The sequence below is a fragment of the Sceloporus occidentalis genome, unplaced genomic scaffold (assembly GCF_023333645.1).
Source record: "Sceloporus occidentalis isolate IW3139 unplaced genomic scaffold, rSceOcc1.0.p SCAF_2, whole genome shotgun sequence".
In the NCBI taxonomy this organism is placed as follows: Eukaryota; Metazoa; Chordata; class Lepidosauria; order Squamata; family Phrynosomatidae; genus Sceloporus; species Sceloporus occidentalis.
The window spans coordinates 32,393,191-32,411,764 of record NW_028316982.1 but is presented as its reverse complement, the minus strand read 5'-3'; the positions used below and the strand labels follow the sequence as shown (position 1 = coordinate 32,411,764).

At 39.6% G+C, this 18,574-nt stretch overlaps 2 protein-coding genes across 3 annotated transcripts in view; one reads left to right on the top strand and one right to left on the bottom strand.

The window, feature by feature from the left end:
* MED12L (mediator complex subunit 12L) overlaps positions 1-18,574 on the top strand; it is a 271,105-nt gene that overhangs the window by 180,400 nt on the left and 72,131 nt on the right. For both annotated transcript variants that reach the window (XM_089509038.1, XM_089509039.1), the window contains exons 16-20: positions 12,637-12,784; positions 13,167-13,285; positions 14,898-15,041; positions 16,158-16,321; positions 18,031-18,162. In XM_089509038.1, coding sequence (XP_089365164.1) covers positions 12,637-12,784; positions 13,167-13,285; positions 14,898-15,041; positions 16,158-16,321; positions 18,031-18,162 — 707 coding nt within the window. The remainder of the gene's footprint in view (positions 1-12,636; positions 12,785-13,166; positions 13,286-14,897; positions 15,042-16,157; positions 16,322-18,030; positions 18,163-18,574) is intronic.
* On the bottom strand, positions 198-8,182 carry P2RY12 (purinergic receptor P2Y12). Its single transcript, XM_089509045.1, has 2 exons — positions 8,107-8,182; positions 198-1,645 (listed from the first exon to the last, which is right to left on the bottom strand). Exon 2 carries the CDS (start codon positions 1,625-1,627, stop codon positions 629-631), a length of 999 nt encoding a protein of 332 aa, XP_089365171.1. The 5' UTR covers positions 1,628-1,645; positions 8,107-8,182; the 3' UTR covers positions 198-628.

Sequence of the window (18,574 nt, the reverse complement as noted above, 5' to 3'; positions counted from 1 at the left end):
CCACTGTTCATTGCTTTTCTCTTACTTTGTTACCTTTATGAGAGAACAATTCATGTCAAAACAATGCCTCTCACAAGGCCATTTTAAATTAACGATTAGAAGAAACTGGAAATGGTTACACCAGTAAAGTAACTTCAATCTTGTTCATTATATTACTTTTGCAGTATAAATACATCATATACTCATTGTCTCCAAAATGACTAGTTACAGATAACTTTGTTGCTTGTAACTCATTACTTCCAGACTCTGGGTGGGCATTTGATTGAAAGTCAGATCTATAACTGGATTCAAATCTGTCCATGAGAGTAAAACATTATTAAATTCCTTGCTTCAACTATATGCAACTGGAATCTCTCCTTCTAGATATAGGTGTCAGTAATGTCCATTATTTTATAGAAATTATAATTCTTATTGCCTTTCTTTATATTTTTGTATTTTTGTCTGTCTAGAAAAGAATATATCCAAATGCTTGGCAGTGACCGCTTTCTGTGAATGATTTCATTATTTAGTTAGTATCATGGAATATATAGGATTATTAATCCCCATTAAACCAAGAATAACTTCTCATTAGAAGAAATGCATGCACTGAAGAGGATGCAAAATGGTCTTGGTCGTATTACGTGATGTACTACATTGGTGTCTCCTCATCTGTTGTTTCTGTGTTGTGATCTCTTCTCGTTTTGGTTACACACTTATGAAATACCTTTAATAGAGACCTCCTGAAGGATCTGCAAAGGGCAAAATATATGAATGGATCTAAACAAGCATTTAGGGATGTTAACCATAAAGTGCTCTCTTTTATATAAAACAATGTGTTCTGGGTTGAACACTCAAAAACATCTCTTGTTTGGCTCAAGGTGTATGGAATCCTGGCAAAATGGAAAGGCACAAAGCAAACAAAGAATACACCAATAATTATGAATACTTTCATATTCACTGTCTTCTTGTTTGTATTTCCTGTGTTCCTTGTTCTTTTGTAGGATTTGTATAGTTCTTGTGTTATGAGTGTATAGCATATAACTATGATAGCAAAGTTAGCCCAGAAGATAAACTGGCAAACATAATTAACAACTTCATGCCATAATAATCCAAAATCAGATTTCAGGTCAGCGCATTTCTTCACGTTCTCACGTGTTGGCTTCTTGTTTGTCAAAATCATGTTAGGAAGGGACAGACAGAACATGAATATCCAGATGAGTACAGATAGGATCTTGGATGCCAGTGTATTATCAGAGCTGGCTGATTTGAAGGGTCTGGCAGTTTTCAAATAGCGATCAATAGTTATGAGGCCTAAGAAAATAATGCTGATGTACATAGTGAAATAAAATATAACCTGAGTCACTTTGCAAACAAACCCTCTCAATTCCCAGGACACCAATTTTGCATCACTGAGTATTTTAAATGGAAAAGTTAGGATCATGAGGATGTCAGAAATTACTGTGTTCTTGAGAAAAATGATAAAATTAGATTTGTTGGAGATCTGGAAAAAGACTCCCATGGCTAATCCATTCATAATTATCCCGACAACAAAAATAAAAGTGTACAACAAGGGAAAAAGAACTTGGTTCATCCTGTTGTCAGTGCTGCAGTTGCTGCTGTTTCCAGAAGGGCTGTACTCAGGTTCCATAGTGGCTGTATTTTCTTCCTATCAAGAACAGAAAAGCAGATCAGCAATTGTTTTAATGCTTTAAAGCATCAAGATTTATGGAAATATGTTTTATATGGCATTTAAATATCATAGTTAATGGTCAGGTTTATTGTAAACTGTTTTAAATTAATATACTGATTGATAATTTCTTATTAGTTAGGTGACTTTCCCCTCTTATTGCTATTTGTTGTAATTTTAATATTTTTTTAAAAAAATACTTAAATAGTACTGTTAAAACAAGATAGCACTCTCTTAAAAGCTGTCTGTTCTAAAATCTTGACAGAATGAAAAATCTTTGCCTACCAATGGAAGGACAACAAGGAGGGGAGAATACTGGCCTCCATGGAAAGGGAGTTCCAGAGCCTAGGGACAGCCACTGAGAAAGCCCTATCTCACATCTCCACCAGCTGGTCTCTGAATGTGGGAAGACCCTTTCCTAAGGCTCTCAAGTACTAGGCAGGCTCACATGGGGAGATACAGAGACAAAACAGATTGGCACAATAATCCATCTTGGGGGTGGCGTGGGGGCATGGCGTTTAGATGACACACGCCCTGACACCATCCCCAAGCTGGTGTCACTCATGCTGCCTGCCTGACCAGATGGCAGGCAACGTTGCAGTGCTCCAGAGGTTCAGCACACAGCTGAAAAGCTGCTACAGTGGTGAAATTGTTGCCCTTTTTCTGGCACAAAAAGGAGTGGCATTTTGCCATTTCTTTCTGCACCTGAAATAAGCTGGATTGGCACTAAAGGGGTGGGGTCAAGCTCACAGTTTCTCATGACTTTTCCACATGGGGAGCTATGTACATCCATCCCAAAAATGTTTAAAGTTTTGGCATCCCAGGAAAGCTAGCCCATTTACTAATGGTTATCACACACAAGAGCACAACAAGGGGCTAAAAGGACATTACTTAGGGCCCAATGCGAATTTGTCTATCAAATGGAGACAAACAAATCTCCATTGCCAGCTTAGAAATACCTTTTCTGCACATGCTCCAAACTGTCATTTCCACAAGTGCCCCCTCCACATGCCCCAAAGAGGGAGGGGAAACCAGGGGGAGGGGAATCCTCTTTGGCCCAGAAGCCCCAAAAGCCCCAAAGCTGTGTTAGAAGAAGGCAGAATGAAGCTTCCCTTTGCAAACTCTGTAAAACCAACACAAAGACAAACACACACACACGAGACAGGAAAAGGGGGCTGGGTCCATAAGCCTGCCTGATTCCACAGAGGGCTGACACTCCCAGATGTCCTCCTTTTCCAGGACATGTCCTCCATTTCTCCCTCCTCTCCAGGAGGATTGCCAAACGTCCTCTCTCTGGCTTCTCCCACCAACTGTTCCCTTAATTAGAGCCTCGGGAACAGAGCAAGGGAAGTGTTTGTGTATCCTTTTAAAAAGAAAGCATTCTCCTTGCAGCAAGGTACCTTAAGAAATCTGGGAACAGGAGCCATCCAGAGGCTTGATTTTCAGATGGCTGCCATTACTAGAAGATCGTGAATTCGCAAGCAAAATGGACATGTAAATACAGTAGTTTTGCAAATTTGTTCATTTCTTGATTCCCCTCACATTCTCCCTGGATTCTGTCCTAATTGCATGCAGCGTCATGTGGAAAGCAGCTGTGAAGTTGTCCCTAAGCCCTGGATGACACTTTAACCTTCCAATTTTCCCCCATGTGAAAAAGTCCTCAGAAGCTTGGACATAAGCCATGCAGGGCTTGATACAATATGTCAGATAGCCTTAATTGAAGCTTATAGAAGATGACATGTAATGTGCTGCATTAAGCAAGTATTTCTTGTCATGTATGTTGAAACACTGGAAGAAACCTTCTTTTCAATGAGATAATGATTTGCCTACAAGAAATTACTTAAAGAAGAACTCCATTGTGGTTGAGATAGAGCCTTTACTCGTCATTCCTCTTGTGTGTTGATAACCTGTCAAATGTAGTTGGAGATCCAGTCTGTTGCACAAAACATAGTACCTGGTAGTGACGTAAATCAAATGGGCTGATACTAATTTAGGAATTTTGGTAGTTTATTTATTCTGTTGAGTCTTAGCACAAGTGCCATTGAGAATAGTTTCTGAAGCTAGCCAGCTTTTTTTGTATGTTGCTGGTGCCACCCTGTGGCTACCGAAAGAGACTCAGAAGGATAGAATTTTGTCCTAACATCCTTGAGCTGTTCTCATGGAGAAAGATAGGCTTTTGAATTACATAGCTTAGGAGGGGACAGCTGGCCATTGCTAATTAGAAATTTAAAGACTCTTCACAAATTTTTTCATTCTTAATTAAAAGAATCAACGCACACTGAAGTGCTCCATCCAGAAAATGTTTGGTTGCCATGACATTTTAGGTGGGGTATTGGGGGACTTTGGAGTGAAAAATTAATTTGTGTGAAACACTTTATTTTGTACAAAACCCCAAAAGCACTACCATTGCTTTTGTGGAAAAACATATTATTTGTACAAAAGAACATTTTCCACACAAAATATTTTTTGTGCTAAATGTTTCCTGCTCAAGACAAGTTTTTTGTGCAAGTAATTTCTTTCTCAGAAAAAGTCCTGAAATGTGAAAAATCATTTAAAATATACAAAAACTTACATCATCTTTCCTAGCATGAAGAATATCCTTGAGATTCTTCATGCTTGTATAAGAAAATAAACAAATAGATTTACAGTACTATTGTTTACTCAACATAACAAACACTGATTCTATGTTTTGAATTTATATGAAATCTCTTTTGTTCATGTTTTTCTTACTTTTTATATTGAGGCTATCTAGCATGACATAATATATTATAAGAATTTAATGACTTTATGGGAAGAGCAGAGCACCGATAGGAAAATTGTCATATATTTTGTTATTATTATTATTATTATTATTATTAATCTTTATTTATGAAGCGTTGTAAATTTACACAGCGCTGTACATGCAATCTTTTTAGTTAGATGGTTCCCTGCCCTCGGGCTTACAACCTTTTTTTGCAACCTTTCTAAATAATAGCAGCAGTTACCCTGTGGCCCTTTAACAAACGTATCTGTCATGGACCATATTTTTCACACTAGTCCAAAACCACTTTTATCTTAACTCCAGCTGCTCAAACATTTGTTGGTGATCAGATTAACATAAGAGCAATGCAAACGCTATCTTTTGATAGTGTTCCTGGACTTTAGCCCCATGGAAGCAAATACTGTGTGAAGAAGAGGTACAGTATGCTATCAGTAGACCTTGAAAATATTATTTTTTTGTTACTACAAGTCCCAGAATTCCACAACCAACATGGCCTTGCTTATTTGGGGATTCTGAAAGTTGTACAAAACAAAAAAAAAAAAAAAAAAAAAACAAAAACCAAAACAAAACAAAAAATAAAACCTTTCTGAGCTTTATCAGAAAACAACCCAGCTCTTTACCAAGGACAAGTTGAACCTTCTCTCACTAGAATTCTCTCTCCTGCAAAAACTATTTATTCCCAGTTGCTTGGATGTGAGCTTGACCATGGGAAAGAAAGAAAAAAGCTGTGACAAAGGCGGGATACAAACCGCCGCTTTGCGGCGGTCTGCCGCCGCCGCCGGTTAGTCCGCGGGGGAGCCGGAGCCTCCATACGGTGTGACTCCCGCGCGGAGCGAAAAAGAAGCTCCAAAATGGAGCTTCTTCTTATGTCGCGTTTGCGACGTAGCGAGGCGCCAGGGGCGCACTCGCTACGTCACAACGCCCGCGACACATACGGACGCTCAGCGTCCGATACGTCAAGATGGCGGCACCCATGTGGAAGGGCCGCCGCCATCTTGTACGTATAGGATACGTACTAGGGTTAGGGGGGTGCGGAAGCACCGCCCCTTCCTAACCCTAGTACGTATTCTATACGTACTAAATGGCGGTATGTATCCCGCCAATGGAAGGGTTCCTTAATTCCTACTCACCATGCTTTAAATTATCCAGTTTCCACAATAGGTAATGGAAGGTGACATGATTTAAATTCTGGTGAAAGACACGCTGTTTTAACATATACAGTCGGCCCTTCTTATACACGGATTTTTTATACACGGATTCAAGCATACGCGGTTTGAAAATGTTGCAAAAAAGTATAAATTTACCTTGATTTTCCATTTTTTATAAGGGACACCATTTTGCTATGTCATTATATTTAATGGGACTTGAGCATACACAGATTTTGTTATATACGGGGGATCTTGGAACCAAACCCCAGCGTATAACAAGGGTCCACTGTACTCTGTCCCACACTAATTTGACATTATAGCTTCTTCTTTATCATTTCTGTAAGTAGGAGTGTGTTTTGGAGGACAAAGACAACCATGGCCCATTGGCACTATGCAATTGTAGCACTGTGCTCCCACTTTTAACTGCTATGCTCCCATCCTATGAAATCTTGGGATTCTGAATTTAGAGAGGGGCATTTCGAATGTTTAGCCAGAAAGCTCTAGTGCCTCACTGAACTACTGAGTTCAATAGAACATTCTAAATGAAATAAATTGCAAGTTTTATCCAAGCATAATTCTTGTTCCAGAAAAATACTATTATCATTATACCAACAGGGATGTAGCTAGGATTTTAGGAAGGGGGGGTCAAGACTAAGTGCCGCCATTATAATGGGGCTTGGGTGCGGTGGCGCAGCAGCACACACCATTCATTTTTCTAATGGAAGGGGGGGTCTGGCCCCCAAGAACCCCCCCTAGGCTACGTCCCTGATACCAATGATCTTTATACCAATGTCCAGAGTAGGGTGACACAAATGGTAAAGGGTCTGAAAACCATTCCCTGTGAAGAGAGACTAGGGAGCTTATTGCATTAGCTTCGCTGCCAGGATTCACCTGCCGTGTAACTTTCTTAACGCAGATCTTATCATATTCACCCTTTACTGGGCAGTATGCAGTCTGTATGAAACCTGGACTTCTCTTGTAGCTTTTCAAGAATGGAATTTTCCCATTCTTGAAAAGATGCGGGACAAGCCTGGAGATGCCTGGGTTGCATACTACCAGGCGATGGGTAAATGCGATAAGACCCGCCTTAAGAAAGTTACATCCCAGGTCTATCCCAGAAGCGAAGCTAATGCAATAATCTCCTAAGGTAACTGGGTATATTTAACCTGGAGAAGAGAAGGTCAAGAGGTGATATGACAGCCCTCTTTAAATATTTGAAGGGGTGCCATATTGAGGCTGGAGCAAGCTTGTTTTCTGCTGCCCCAGAGACAAGAACACAGAACAGTGGATGCAAGCTACTGGAAAAGAGATTCCACCTCAAAATTAGAAAGAACTTGCTGACAGTAAGAGCTGTTTGACAGTGGATCATACTGCCTCAGTGTGTGGTGGAGTATCCTCCTTGAGAGGTCTTTAAACAGAGGCTAGATGGTCATCTGTTGGTTGTGCTTTGATTCTGTGTTCCTGCATGGCAGTTAGTTGGACAGGATGGCCCTTGTGGTCTCTCCAACTCTATGATTCTATGATAATATTATGAATTTGAAGAAACAGATAGTGATATAAATATTTGGAAAAAGCAACAACAATTTTCTTGATTAAAGGGAGACTTTAGATTAGTACTGAGAAAACAATCAGAACAATTGGAATGGTAATCCTAGGCTTGTATCTCTCCCCGAAACAAACAAATCACACCATGTGGGTTTGGGGGGTATTTTAGAATATGTCTCAAAGTTTGTCTTCCCCAGACCAGTATATGAGTATGTATGCAGGTCTATAGTTTGTACAGAGAGGAAGGGAAAGGGAAAAAACAAAGAAATAATTCCTATAATTTCTAAATTAATTTTCTTCCAGATTAGACAACCAGTGTTACAGATTACATTCTAAAGATGCAAACGTATTAATTGATTTGCTACTAAATGATGCTACAAAGTTGCAGCAAACAGCAAATGACATTTAGCTGGAGATACCAACATATTTATCAGGAGAAAATCTATAGGCAGTTTCACTCTGCTTTACATTTTCACTTTATATAATCAACACACATCAAAGTCACTAAATGAGACTGCCTTACTTATTGACACTTATTAAAAAGACGTTCAACAAGGAACGAGTAGAGATGTAGCACTAAACAGGCTTTTAAAATGTCCAGACAATATAAAATACAGCATCCCATTGTAATTTATTTCCTTTTCATCCATCTAGATAACTTTAATGTAGCACTGTTTTAAAAAGGAGTATTTCATGCCAATTTTTCATAATGGGTAAAAAATTGGTTCAGTGTTCACATTAACATTTAATACATTTCCCCCCTGTAATTCTAAAGCTGTTAGTTTACAGCAGAACTTGCATCCTCACATGGTTGCTAGTTGTCTTCCCAGACATTTCAGAGCTTTGCAAAAATAAAAGAATGATTATATCACAAAAGAATTTAAATGTATATATTGGAATGTAACTTCTGACAATCAGTTGTAATTTCCAATTGTACTATTACAGAATGCAAATATTTAAAAAGTAAGCAAGAAATATAACATTACCTTAGTCAGATGTGGACAACAGAATACTTGGATTTTCCTACATTGAGAGGTTATTTTTACTGGCAGTAAAGATATTTTGTCCTCTGATGTCTTTTTCCTCTGGTTTTGAATATGTGTGACAATCAAAAGGTAATATTTGATTTGTAGACTCTATCAGCAGAAAGTCTTATCCCATGCAACAACAGCATAACTGGTTGAGTCAGGAGAGAGAAGAGGAAGTCATGGGTTTAGTTCTTCACATACCCTCTGATTTCAAGCAGCTGCCTGGAACACAGTTTCAAATTCTGAGTAACAGCTTCAGTTTCTCTCCTTTGACTTTTCCTGCAAAAAAAGGAGAAATTTTTATTTTTTTTAAAAAAGAAAAACCGTGGATTAAAAACAGTTTTCCAGGATAGACACAAAAAGCTCTGCATGAGTCCTCTAGAGCACCTCTAGTATGAGTTTTATTAGATTCTGGCACTTGCCTTTTGATGTAAATCATGTGAACAACACTTCTCCAAAAGTGGGGGGAAACTGTGCACCATAATATAATTTAAAAGCTCTTTGGCAGAAACTAGATTATGTAACTCAGCCTCTCATAATATAATAAATGCCTTTCTGGTTTGGAGATGATAAGAATGAATCCCTTTCAGAACAGATTCAAAGCTGTACATTTATTTATTTATTGTCACAGTTGCCAAGGTGGCAATTTCTATTAGCCTGAAGTAGGGAAATTGTTTTCTATGCAATTCATCAGCCTTATGCAGATTGAACAAAGTTACCATTGATCAACAATACTGAAAAAATCAGCCCTCTTAATATTTTAAAGTCTCCAGTTGAAATTTACAAAAATCACCTACTGGAGAAAACTAAATGCACCTTTCATCACATTCCTTCCCCAGCATCACTGGGGAATCCTCCAGGTGATTTTGACTCCAAAAGGAGCAGCTGCCTGCCCCCCCAGGCAGGCTGCTTTGCCTTCGGGAGCCGGCAAGAAGTCATTGTGCCCCAACATGCCTTGCTGGGGCGAGCCCTGGGCGCCTATTGGTGGTGTGGAGTGAAAGGGGCGGTACTTCTGCTCCGCGCCGCTCTAGGGCACCAGGAAAACTCTATGGTAGTCGGTTCCAGTCCTCCAGGGCAGCTCATTGGCTGGGCTGTCCTGGAGGAGGGACCAACGTCGTTTTGGTTTGGCCGGGGCCAGGCCTATATATAGGCCATGCTGGAAGGCCCCGGTGCCATTTGCCTTTCGGCTCTCCCACCCTCCCTCCTCTTGGGTTGGTGGTTTTTTGTCACAACTTGGGGTGGCAGCATAGGCCATGGATCTGATTGGTGTGGTACCAGGGCTATGGAGCACTGGTTTGGGAGTCATTCGGGACCCGGGGGCAAACAGGGCATGCGTTGTGGCCATTTTGGGGGCCACAACGAGGGTGAGCCTCCCGGTGACTAGGGGCTTAGAGAATAGCGAGCGGCTGATGGTGGATGCCAGTCGGCGTTCCTTAGCCTCTAGGTCATCCCAATTCCTGGCGGTTACCAGGCAAGCGGTTTATCGATCAACCAAGGGGTTGTTCGATATTTTCAGATCCTGACCTTATGCTTTGTGCCAACCCTACCATTGGTTTGCTGTTTAATAAAGTTGTGGCCTTTCTTCCAGCTTTGGCTCATGTGATTCTTTGCGCCAGCCTCCCAGGCAACTCCATTATTGAATCTATCAGCTGGGGCCAATATGGTATGGATTTCAAAACATCTGGAGTTTGAACTCAATCTCAAACTCTGTGTTTCTGAAGACTCTAAGTACAGTCTTGCTAAAGCAGACAAAAGGTGCACCTAGTCTAGAATTGTGGTTCCACAAGTGATGAACTAGATACTTCCATGACGTAGACACATAATCCTTGAGGGCAGTGACTTTCCCCTGGTGTTTCCTCTCCTGCTGAAGCATTGAGAAGAATATTGCTGGTAAATATGGAGTATATCCTGCAAAATACATGTAAGGACAACACCCTCATTCCATGTAAAAAAAAAAAAAAGATAATTGGAGAGACCAGCTTCTTCAGTACTGATTATGGGGCATTATCATCCCTCACAGATGATAGTGTAGGTGGCACAGGCCAGGTCACATGAATAAACTGTCTCTTGCAATATTTGGGAATATCTTCCTGAGATAACTGTCTCAGTTTGCCTAACGTTGGGCTGGCTGAGGCATGAAGATTTCAAAAGGGTAATGTGGATAACAGCTGTTGATAGGCCTGACGTCCATGAACCTTCTAATCATTCTTTTTTAAAGCCTTCTGTGCCAGTGGCCATCACTATGTATAAGTACATTGTGTTTTATGTGAAAATGCACTTTCTATCGGACTGAATCTGTCTGTCATATTTATTGTGCATTGTCGTAGTTGTGTACATTCAAATCATCGCTGACATATGACAACCCTAAGGTGAATCTATCACAAGATCGCTTGGCAAGATTTATTGAGAGGTTTGCTTTTGCCTTCCTCTGATGCTGAGAAATGTGACTTGCTTAGTGGGTTTTCATAGCTGAGTGGAGATTTGAACCCTGGACTCCAGATTTGTAGTCTGATACTTAAATCGCTTTACTATGCTGGTGTCTCTGTTCTAATATTATGAGGAAGAGACCAACAGTTGTATAACTATAGAATAGGCAGAATCATAATTATGGGAACATAAACAATTAAGTTCTTAGGCTTTCTGTAGCTGTAGCATAAATGTTGTCACAGGGAAAGGGAGAGCCAAATCACAAATGTACACACAGGAAATTTTGGCATAACGAGTCCACAACTTTGTTTATATTAACTGTATAGTCTTGACCTGCCTTAACGCCTGGCTTTTATTTGTCAAGATAATGCTAAGGAGGTCTTTTGTTTCATTCTCACCATGGAAATTCCTACCACTGCTGTGTATTCTGACTGGCTGACTGTCCAGAAGTCTGTGCCAAGGGAATGGGCTTCTGGGGTGAAGAAGGAGATGTGATGGGTAGAGGAAAATGATGGCTGTCACTGCCCTCTAGTCCTGTCCTGTTAGACTTATCATGGTAGATAAGTCAGGAGTTATTGCTTCTTTATAAACAAAGAAGTCCCAAAATTTTAGCTTCCCCACAGAGGTCATGTGTTCCAGTTCCATAATCACTTTCAATGTCCCTTCAGGCACCGCTGTGTGGCACTCTGTTTGTCACAGGGCTACCTGACCAAATCTAGATTTTTTTAAAAATTTTCAATATTGTTGTCTGCATACCATTTACCTTCAAGTGCAAAATTGTTAAGACCAATGCACTGAATTTTGGCTTCGGAAAAAAGGCTGTTCAAGGCACTAACTCTCAGCAGGATCTTACAGGCTGAAGGCTTTAAAAACAGATAATTAAAGTTACTCCAGGTAAAAATGAGACAGACAAGTTGAATTTGCAGCAAAAACAATTATTTTCTTTATTAAAAAGACAGAAAAAGATAGGAGCAGAAATCAATGGAACAGTCTTTAGTCAATGCAGGCTGTTTCTGAAAGTAAAAAAATGGGGGGTGGGGGGGGTGGGGTGGCGGGCAGTATGGAAACTTAAGTGTTCTAACTTATCTAAGGGACAGTAGAAGAGTATCTCTAAGCTTAAGGGCCTGACAGACTAAAACACACACATGGATTTGCTCACCCTCCAACATAAAGAAGATGAGTGGAAATGTGGGAGGGTCAGAGAGAGAGAGAGAGAGAGAGAGAGATTCTCTCTGTGTGTCTATATTTTAAAGATCTTCCTAACTTGAGGGGCAGTCTTCTAAGAGGAGAATGCCTCTGGATAGAGCAGACTTGACCTCAACAAGTGCTTGCAAATGGGCAGAGATGAAGGACTCTTCAGATTCTAATAATGGCTTTTAAGTGGTCTGGCTAGGGTTGAACAATGGGGTTGCATACATGGGACAAAGCTAATCGAACATAGATATTTACTCTCTTTGAAATCCAGATAGATTTGCCATCCTTTCTGAAGTCAGCACAATACCTCACTATGGGCAAGACCATTAAGCCCTCAGCTCTCACTCAGTGAAACTATTTTCTAGTCAGTTGGGCAGCGAGTTATGTGTGTGTTTGTAGAAAATTCCAGTTTGCAGTTTATAATGAGGCTGAGAATCATAGAATTACAGAGTTGGAAGGGACCACAAGGGCCATCCCGTGCAACTCCCCTGCAATGCAGGATCACAGAATCAAAGCACCCCTGACGGAGGGCCATCCAGACTCCGTTTAAAAACTTCCAATGAAGGAGACTCCACCACACTCTGAGGGAGTGTGTTCCACTTGGATTTTGGCTTGTATTTTCCAAGATAGACAAAGGTCCAGCAGCTACCTTGTCTATTATGAATTCTTCAGACTCTGGCAACAGAGAGCTTTCCTGTCTTATGCCTCAAAGTCTAATATTCATATTTCCTGAGTATAACTCAATCAACATAAACCAAAAGCAATCCATTTCTACTTTCTGAGCCTCCCAGTTTTTAATAAAATTCCAGTGTTTTCCTCATTCTGCACAATTAGTTCTTAATTTCTTGTATTTCCTTTGATTAAAAGGATGAATCTTCGAGTCATGAATGTAACCAGCGTATGATTCTTCTTTATGGTGTTGGCAAGGAACGCGAAGAGGCAAGGCATCAGCTAAAGAAGATCACCAAAGATATCTTGAAAATCTTAAATAAGAAAAGCACTACTGAAATGAGTGGTAATTACTCAGTGCTGAGTTTTCAATGGTTTCGAGTAGAGCATAGCATAAAGGAAGTTATACCATGCACCGTTATTAAAATTTCAGGATCCCTTTGTTTCTTATGCAAGTTTGCATGCAATTAAATGCTATACTATTATGCTTTTATTATAATTATTGTTTTAAATTTTATTTTATTATATGCATAGTTTTTCAAGTTAGGATCTAAATGCAAATTACATATAAATGTAATTAGTAAATAAATCAGCTTCATTTTTTTCATTCTCAAACCTGAGTTTCTTGAATTAGATTTTGTCATAAAAATATATGTTTGAAATATAATGATGGACAACTGTAGAAAGTATATCTACTGCAAAAACATGACAAATGTAAAATGTTTTAGCTGGAGATGAAGGGCAGAAAGTCAGAAAGAACAAGCAAGAAGCCTTTCCAACTTTAGAGACTGTGTTTACAAAACTGCAGCAGCTGTCATACTTTGATCAACATCAAGTGACATGCCAGGTACATTTCAATGTGGAAATTACAATATCAGCCATTTCTGTATTTAATTATAAACCTCTAGTTAATAGAAGATGTCTTGCCTTGGGACAGGATAAAGAAGGGAAAGGAAAAAAGAAGACAATAAGTACTGCCAAGGATTTGAAGGTTTTGACAGAATAAGATACTTACCTTATCCTCCCTTTACAGGCAGGAGAGAGAGGATTTTTTTTATTATTATTATCTGTAGGTACAGAAAAGGTCTTGCCAAAGGCATGGGTTATGAAGTGACATCTGAAAGTGGGGAAAAGGTAGAAAGTACTTTTGGTTTAGGAAGGGGGAAAATTACCTTGTTAAAAATGCATAGAATTCTGTTTCCAAGAACATGGAATTGATCTTTCTCTGTGCTTGACCATATAATCCCAAAATGCAAGGTATGGTTGATGTTACTGCCTACCGTCAAAAGAAATATCTTTTAAAGTAACATGTCACAGCTACTATGACTGGAACATAAGAGCATTGGTAGATCTATAAAGTGAAATATATTATGTTGCTATGTCTAGAGGAGAATCATCATGTTAGGAGATTATTGCATGGACAAATAATCCAACTGCTCCCTAACGGGATGCAACCAGATTGCGGGATGCAGGTGGGTATTATCACTCATGATTCACCGCTGACTCCACTGGGTGATTTCATCCTCACTGCATCCCGGGTTCCAGGTGCGCTTCGGTGGCTGCTTTTCAAAGCTGGGAGCTTTCTGTTTTTGAAAAACTGCCAATGAAGTGCATCTGGGACCCGGGATATAGCCAGGATGCAATCACCTGGTGGAATCGGTGGCGAATTATGAGTGTTAATACCCGCTTGCATCCCGCAACCTGGCTGCATCGCATTAGTGAGCAGTCGGGTTATTTTCCATGCAATAATCTCCTTAATCTTTTGCATCAGCTCTTTGCTGGGTTTTCTGGTACATTCAGGAAAATGATTTAAGGAGGAGTGTGCTAGTTCTTGAGCTTGAGAGCTTTGCTGATCTAACTATTCAGCAGCCACTACAAAGGTTCCTCAAGCTATCAAAGTTGCCCAGATTTAATGGCAACTGTGATAGCTTTATAGTGTGTGTGTGTGTGCTAAAGCCTCCTCCAATATCATAGAAGATTTTCACACGACATCGTTATATCGTTCCTTGATCGTCTCAAAGTGTAGTGGAATCGTCATAATAGATAGATGATTCCAAAAGATTTTCACATGAGGCTGTTAGTGTTCTTAAAACGTTGATATATCAGAATTCAGCAATAAATGATTACAAAACGATTTCAAAACAGTTGAATTGCTGAATTCTGATATATCAACATTTTAAGAACACCAACAGCCTCATGTGAAAATCTTTTGGAATTGTCTGTCTGTTATGATGATTCTACTACACTTTGGGACGATCAAGGAATGATATAATGATGTCGTGTGAAAATCTTCATAGACTGCTGCAATACTATATTGCTACCCCACCTCTAAAATGTAAAGAATGATATAGGATACTAAAATAATAAATGTTAGTTGTAGATATAGCCATAATAATATGTTGACTGATGCAGTCCTTTATTTATTAATTATTCTGGGTTTTTTTTACTTAAAAAACCAGATTTCCAACAATGTTCTGGAACAGATTACTAGTTTTGCTTCAGGAACATCATACCACCTTCCTTTGGCTCACCATATACAGTTTATATTTGATCTGATGGAGCCTGCTCTAAATATCAATGGCCTTATTGACTTTGCTGTTCAGGTAACATGGTTTGCTTGTTTGATTATGCATATCCTCCCTTTAAAAGCAAATCTTCTTAACTGTCTGACAGAAGTAGAAATAGTAGAATAACAATCATTAGAACAGTAGTAGCAAAATGCCCTGATAGGTTTTCCCATACAAATGGCATCAGTATGGCAACTAGTCCGTTATTGCTGTATGGCTGAATCCTAACACCTTTATTCAGGACCAAATGCCAGAGAATGTATATGAGACTTATGCCTGAATATATATTGGAATTGCTTAGTTTTTATGTGTTCACAGCAATCGTTTCAAACAACACAAATTTGCTCTAGCAGAAATGTCCTTGGTAGAAGTACTTTAGAGTACTTTTCTGTGCTGCCCTTTCTGCCACTTTGGAGAAGACAATTTCATGCCAAATCTCTTGTCATCTATTATAAATATTTGGGAATACAGATAATAGAAAACGGACTTCTTTGGACCCCAGCGGCCAGCATGTCCTAGCCAACTTGACATTCTGGCTGGGAGATTCTGGGATTTGTGGTCCAAAAGTATAATTATTCCAAGGCCCTATTCCAAGTATGAGCAAACTGTATAGTTCCCTGAAGAATTAAGTTGAAATCTGCCAAAAAGATGTGGGACCTTAGTAGCATTGCAATAGCATTTCTATTTCCATACCCTATCATAGTGAACTCAGCAGTCTCTAAGTGGTTTACAGTCTGTAAGCCAGTTGCCCCCAACAAACTGGGTATTCATTTTACCAACCAATAAAAGGATGGAAGGCTGAGTCAATCTGGAGCCCTCTGGGACTGAACTTAAAATGTGGTGGCTGCAGTTTATTCTCCTTCTATATTCAAATAGGAGAGGTAGAATACTTCTGAGTTAATTTTGTGATGGCAATTATCAAGATGAAGAAAAGGTAAAAATGGAAGAAGTAGTAGGAAAAGATAGGAGGCCTACAAATTGAGAATGTTATCTGTTTTCCCTGGAAAATTCTCAGAATGAGCCAGGGCAATTACACCTAAATGTTTTATTTAGCAAGATCCCACAAATCTTTCATAGAAATATTTATGCAGCTTAATTTAGAGAGGGATCCTAAACTCAGTATTTTATCTTTTTTTCCTTTCCCAATTTTAGCTGCTGAATGAGCTGAGTGTGGTAGAAGCTGAGCTTCTGCTGAAGTCATCCAGCCTGGCAGGGAGTTATACAACAGGGCTGTGTGTTTGCATTGTTGCTGTGCTGAGGCATTACCATGCCTGCCTCATTTTGAATCCAGACCAAACTGCTCAGGTTTTTGAAGGGTTTGTAGTGGTAATGTTTTTGCTAATGACTCCTCAATGTTAACCGTTTCTCAACATGTTAGCATTTGAATGTGCTCAGTTTGTCAGTAACATATAATAATATTTAAAAAGTCTGTGGGAAATTCAAAACATTATGTAATGAGAAATGCAAATATATGTTTTCTTGTTGTGGAAAAGTGAAGATGTCTGCTATGGCTTTATTTTTCAGCTAAATGACTAGTTCCTTGATATCTGATGGTGAAGTCACATATTCTGTATGCTCTGAATTTCTTCAAGGAAAGACAGGATTCAAATTTAATAAATAAATAGGCCTGTTTGTTTTTGTTTGTTTTTTTTTGTTTTTTTTTTAAAAAACACTCTTGCCAACTTATGTTTAATGATAAAAGTTCTCAGATGGCTCATTTCTGCCCCCATCACTTACTTGGTTGGGAGCGGTGACAGGAAGGTGTTCAGACACTCCCGTCCTGCAGAACCGTTGCCATCACTGACTTACCCATCACCATTGCTGTTTTCCATTAATGCCCCCATTGCCAGGTGCCCCCTTCTGGCATCACAAGCCATGACAGGGGACTGCATGGAGAAAGGCAGTGGCAGATAAGGGGGCACACAGCAATCTGCACAATTAATGTGGTTTCTGGTTTACTCTGCCACAAATAGCCATTTGAAAAACAAAAAGCTTACAGGCCAGTTGGGCCGAGGCTGGACCGGATCCACCCAAATGGTGTTTGATCCACCTGTTCCCAGCCCAGGGTTGATGGCCTGCATTGTCTACACAGGGTGATGCTGGGGGGGGGGGGGAATGGGCATTTTGGTCCATGTAAACTGTACCTTAGAGAAGACTTTAAATCTACTTAATGTGTTTAGTATAGGCAAAAGGGGACTCTACCTATATGGATAATTGCATAAATAATAGCCCTATTCAATAGTAGTATTTTCAAAGTCTGGAAAGGCTTTGATTTATGCTTTATTTCAGACAGTTTGAAATAAATTTGCAACCCTAGATTACAAAATAAAACATGATGAATTAAAAGATTAAGATAAATTAAAATACATTGCCACATAAGATGGAAAATGATTCTTAGAAAGTATAAAATGCTGTACAGTGTAAAATAAAAATAAGATATGAGATATAGGCGCTATACATACGGGCGCAATGGGGCGCCATCGTCACATGTGAGGGGCGGCGCTTCCAGATGTCCTTCGCCCCTCGCATGTGACGAGGGTGTCAAAATGACGGCACCCTGTACAGATGGGCGCCGCCATTTTGATGCAACGGACGCTTAGAGTCTGCACGTTGCAGCGCCATTGTGATATTGTGAGTATGCCACTGGCGCACTGCAGCATCACAGTGGTGCTGCAAAACGAACCCGCTTTGTCTGCTGCAGCTTCCTCACGCAGCAAAACAAGGTGCAGGCAGACCACTCTTTTTGGGTGGTCTGTACCCCACCATATTGTGTTGGAACATTACAAGGACCTCTATGAAATATTAAAATGTTGAAGTCCTTTGAGGGAGTTGAAGTCTTGGCTCCAGCCCAGCCCTCAGGCAACTTTTAACTACCCCTTGTTTATGGGCAAGGTCTAGCCACTTCATGCTTATGGAGGATATTTATAAAGGAACTGTAACCACAATAGGCTATAATTTGTAATATTAAAATGCATGCTACTATCAGTGTTTCATTTTCATGAAAGTTATGTTTTTCTTCTTATAGATTATGTGGTGTTGTCAAACATGTTGTTAATCCATCTGAATGCTCTTCTCCAGAAAGATGTATTTTAGCCTATCTCTATGATCTCTATGTATCATGTAGCCATCTCAGAAGCAAATTTGGAGATCTGTTCAGGTTTGTAGTAATAGAATCTTATGTTTTGAACTAAATATTTAGTACATTATGTATACACATGCATATGTATATTTCTCCATGTGTCAAAAAATTGACCCAATTGACCTATCCACGGGTCAATGTAAGTACTGTACTTTTATTCTTATATAAAACAAGGAAATATCCTCTGGTGAAAGGCAAGAGTGTAATCTGTCCTAAATGCATTGATGCAGTCTACTCTCTCATCCATCCAACCTTTAGTTATGAGCACAAACAGTTATGCTTGCTGGAATTCTGTCAGTTCTTTGGCATTGTTTTCTCTTTGCTTCATCAAATACAAATGCGAACAGATAAATAGATACCACTCTGGTGGGAAGGTAACAGCATTAGATGCAGTCATGCTGGCCACATGACCACTGGAGTTGTCTTCGGA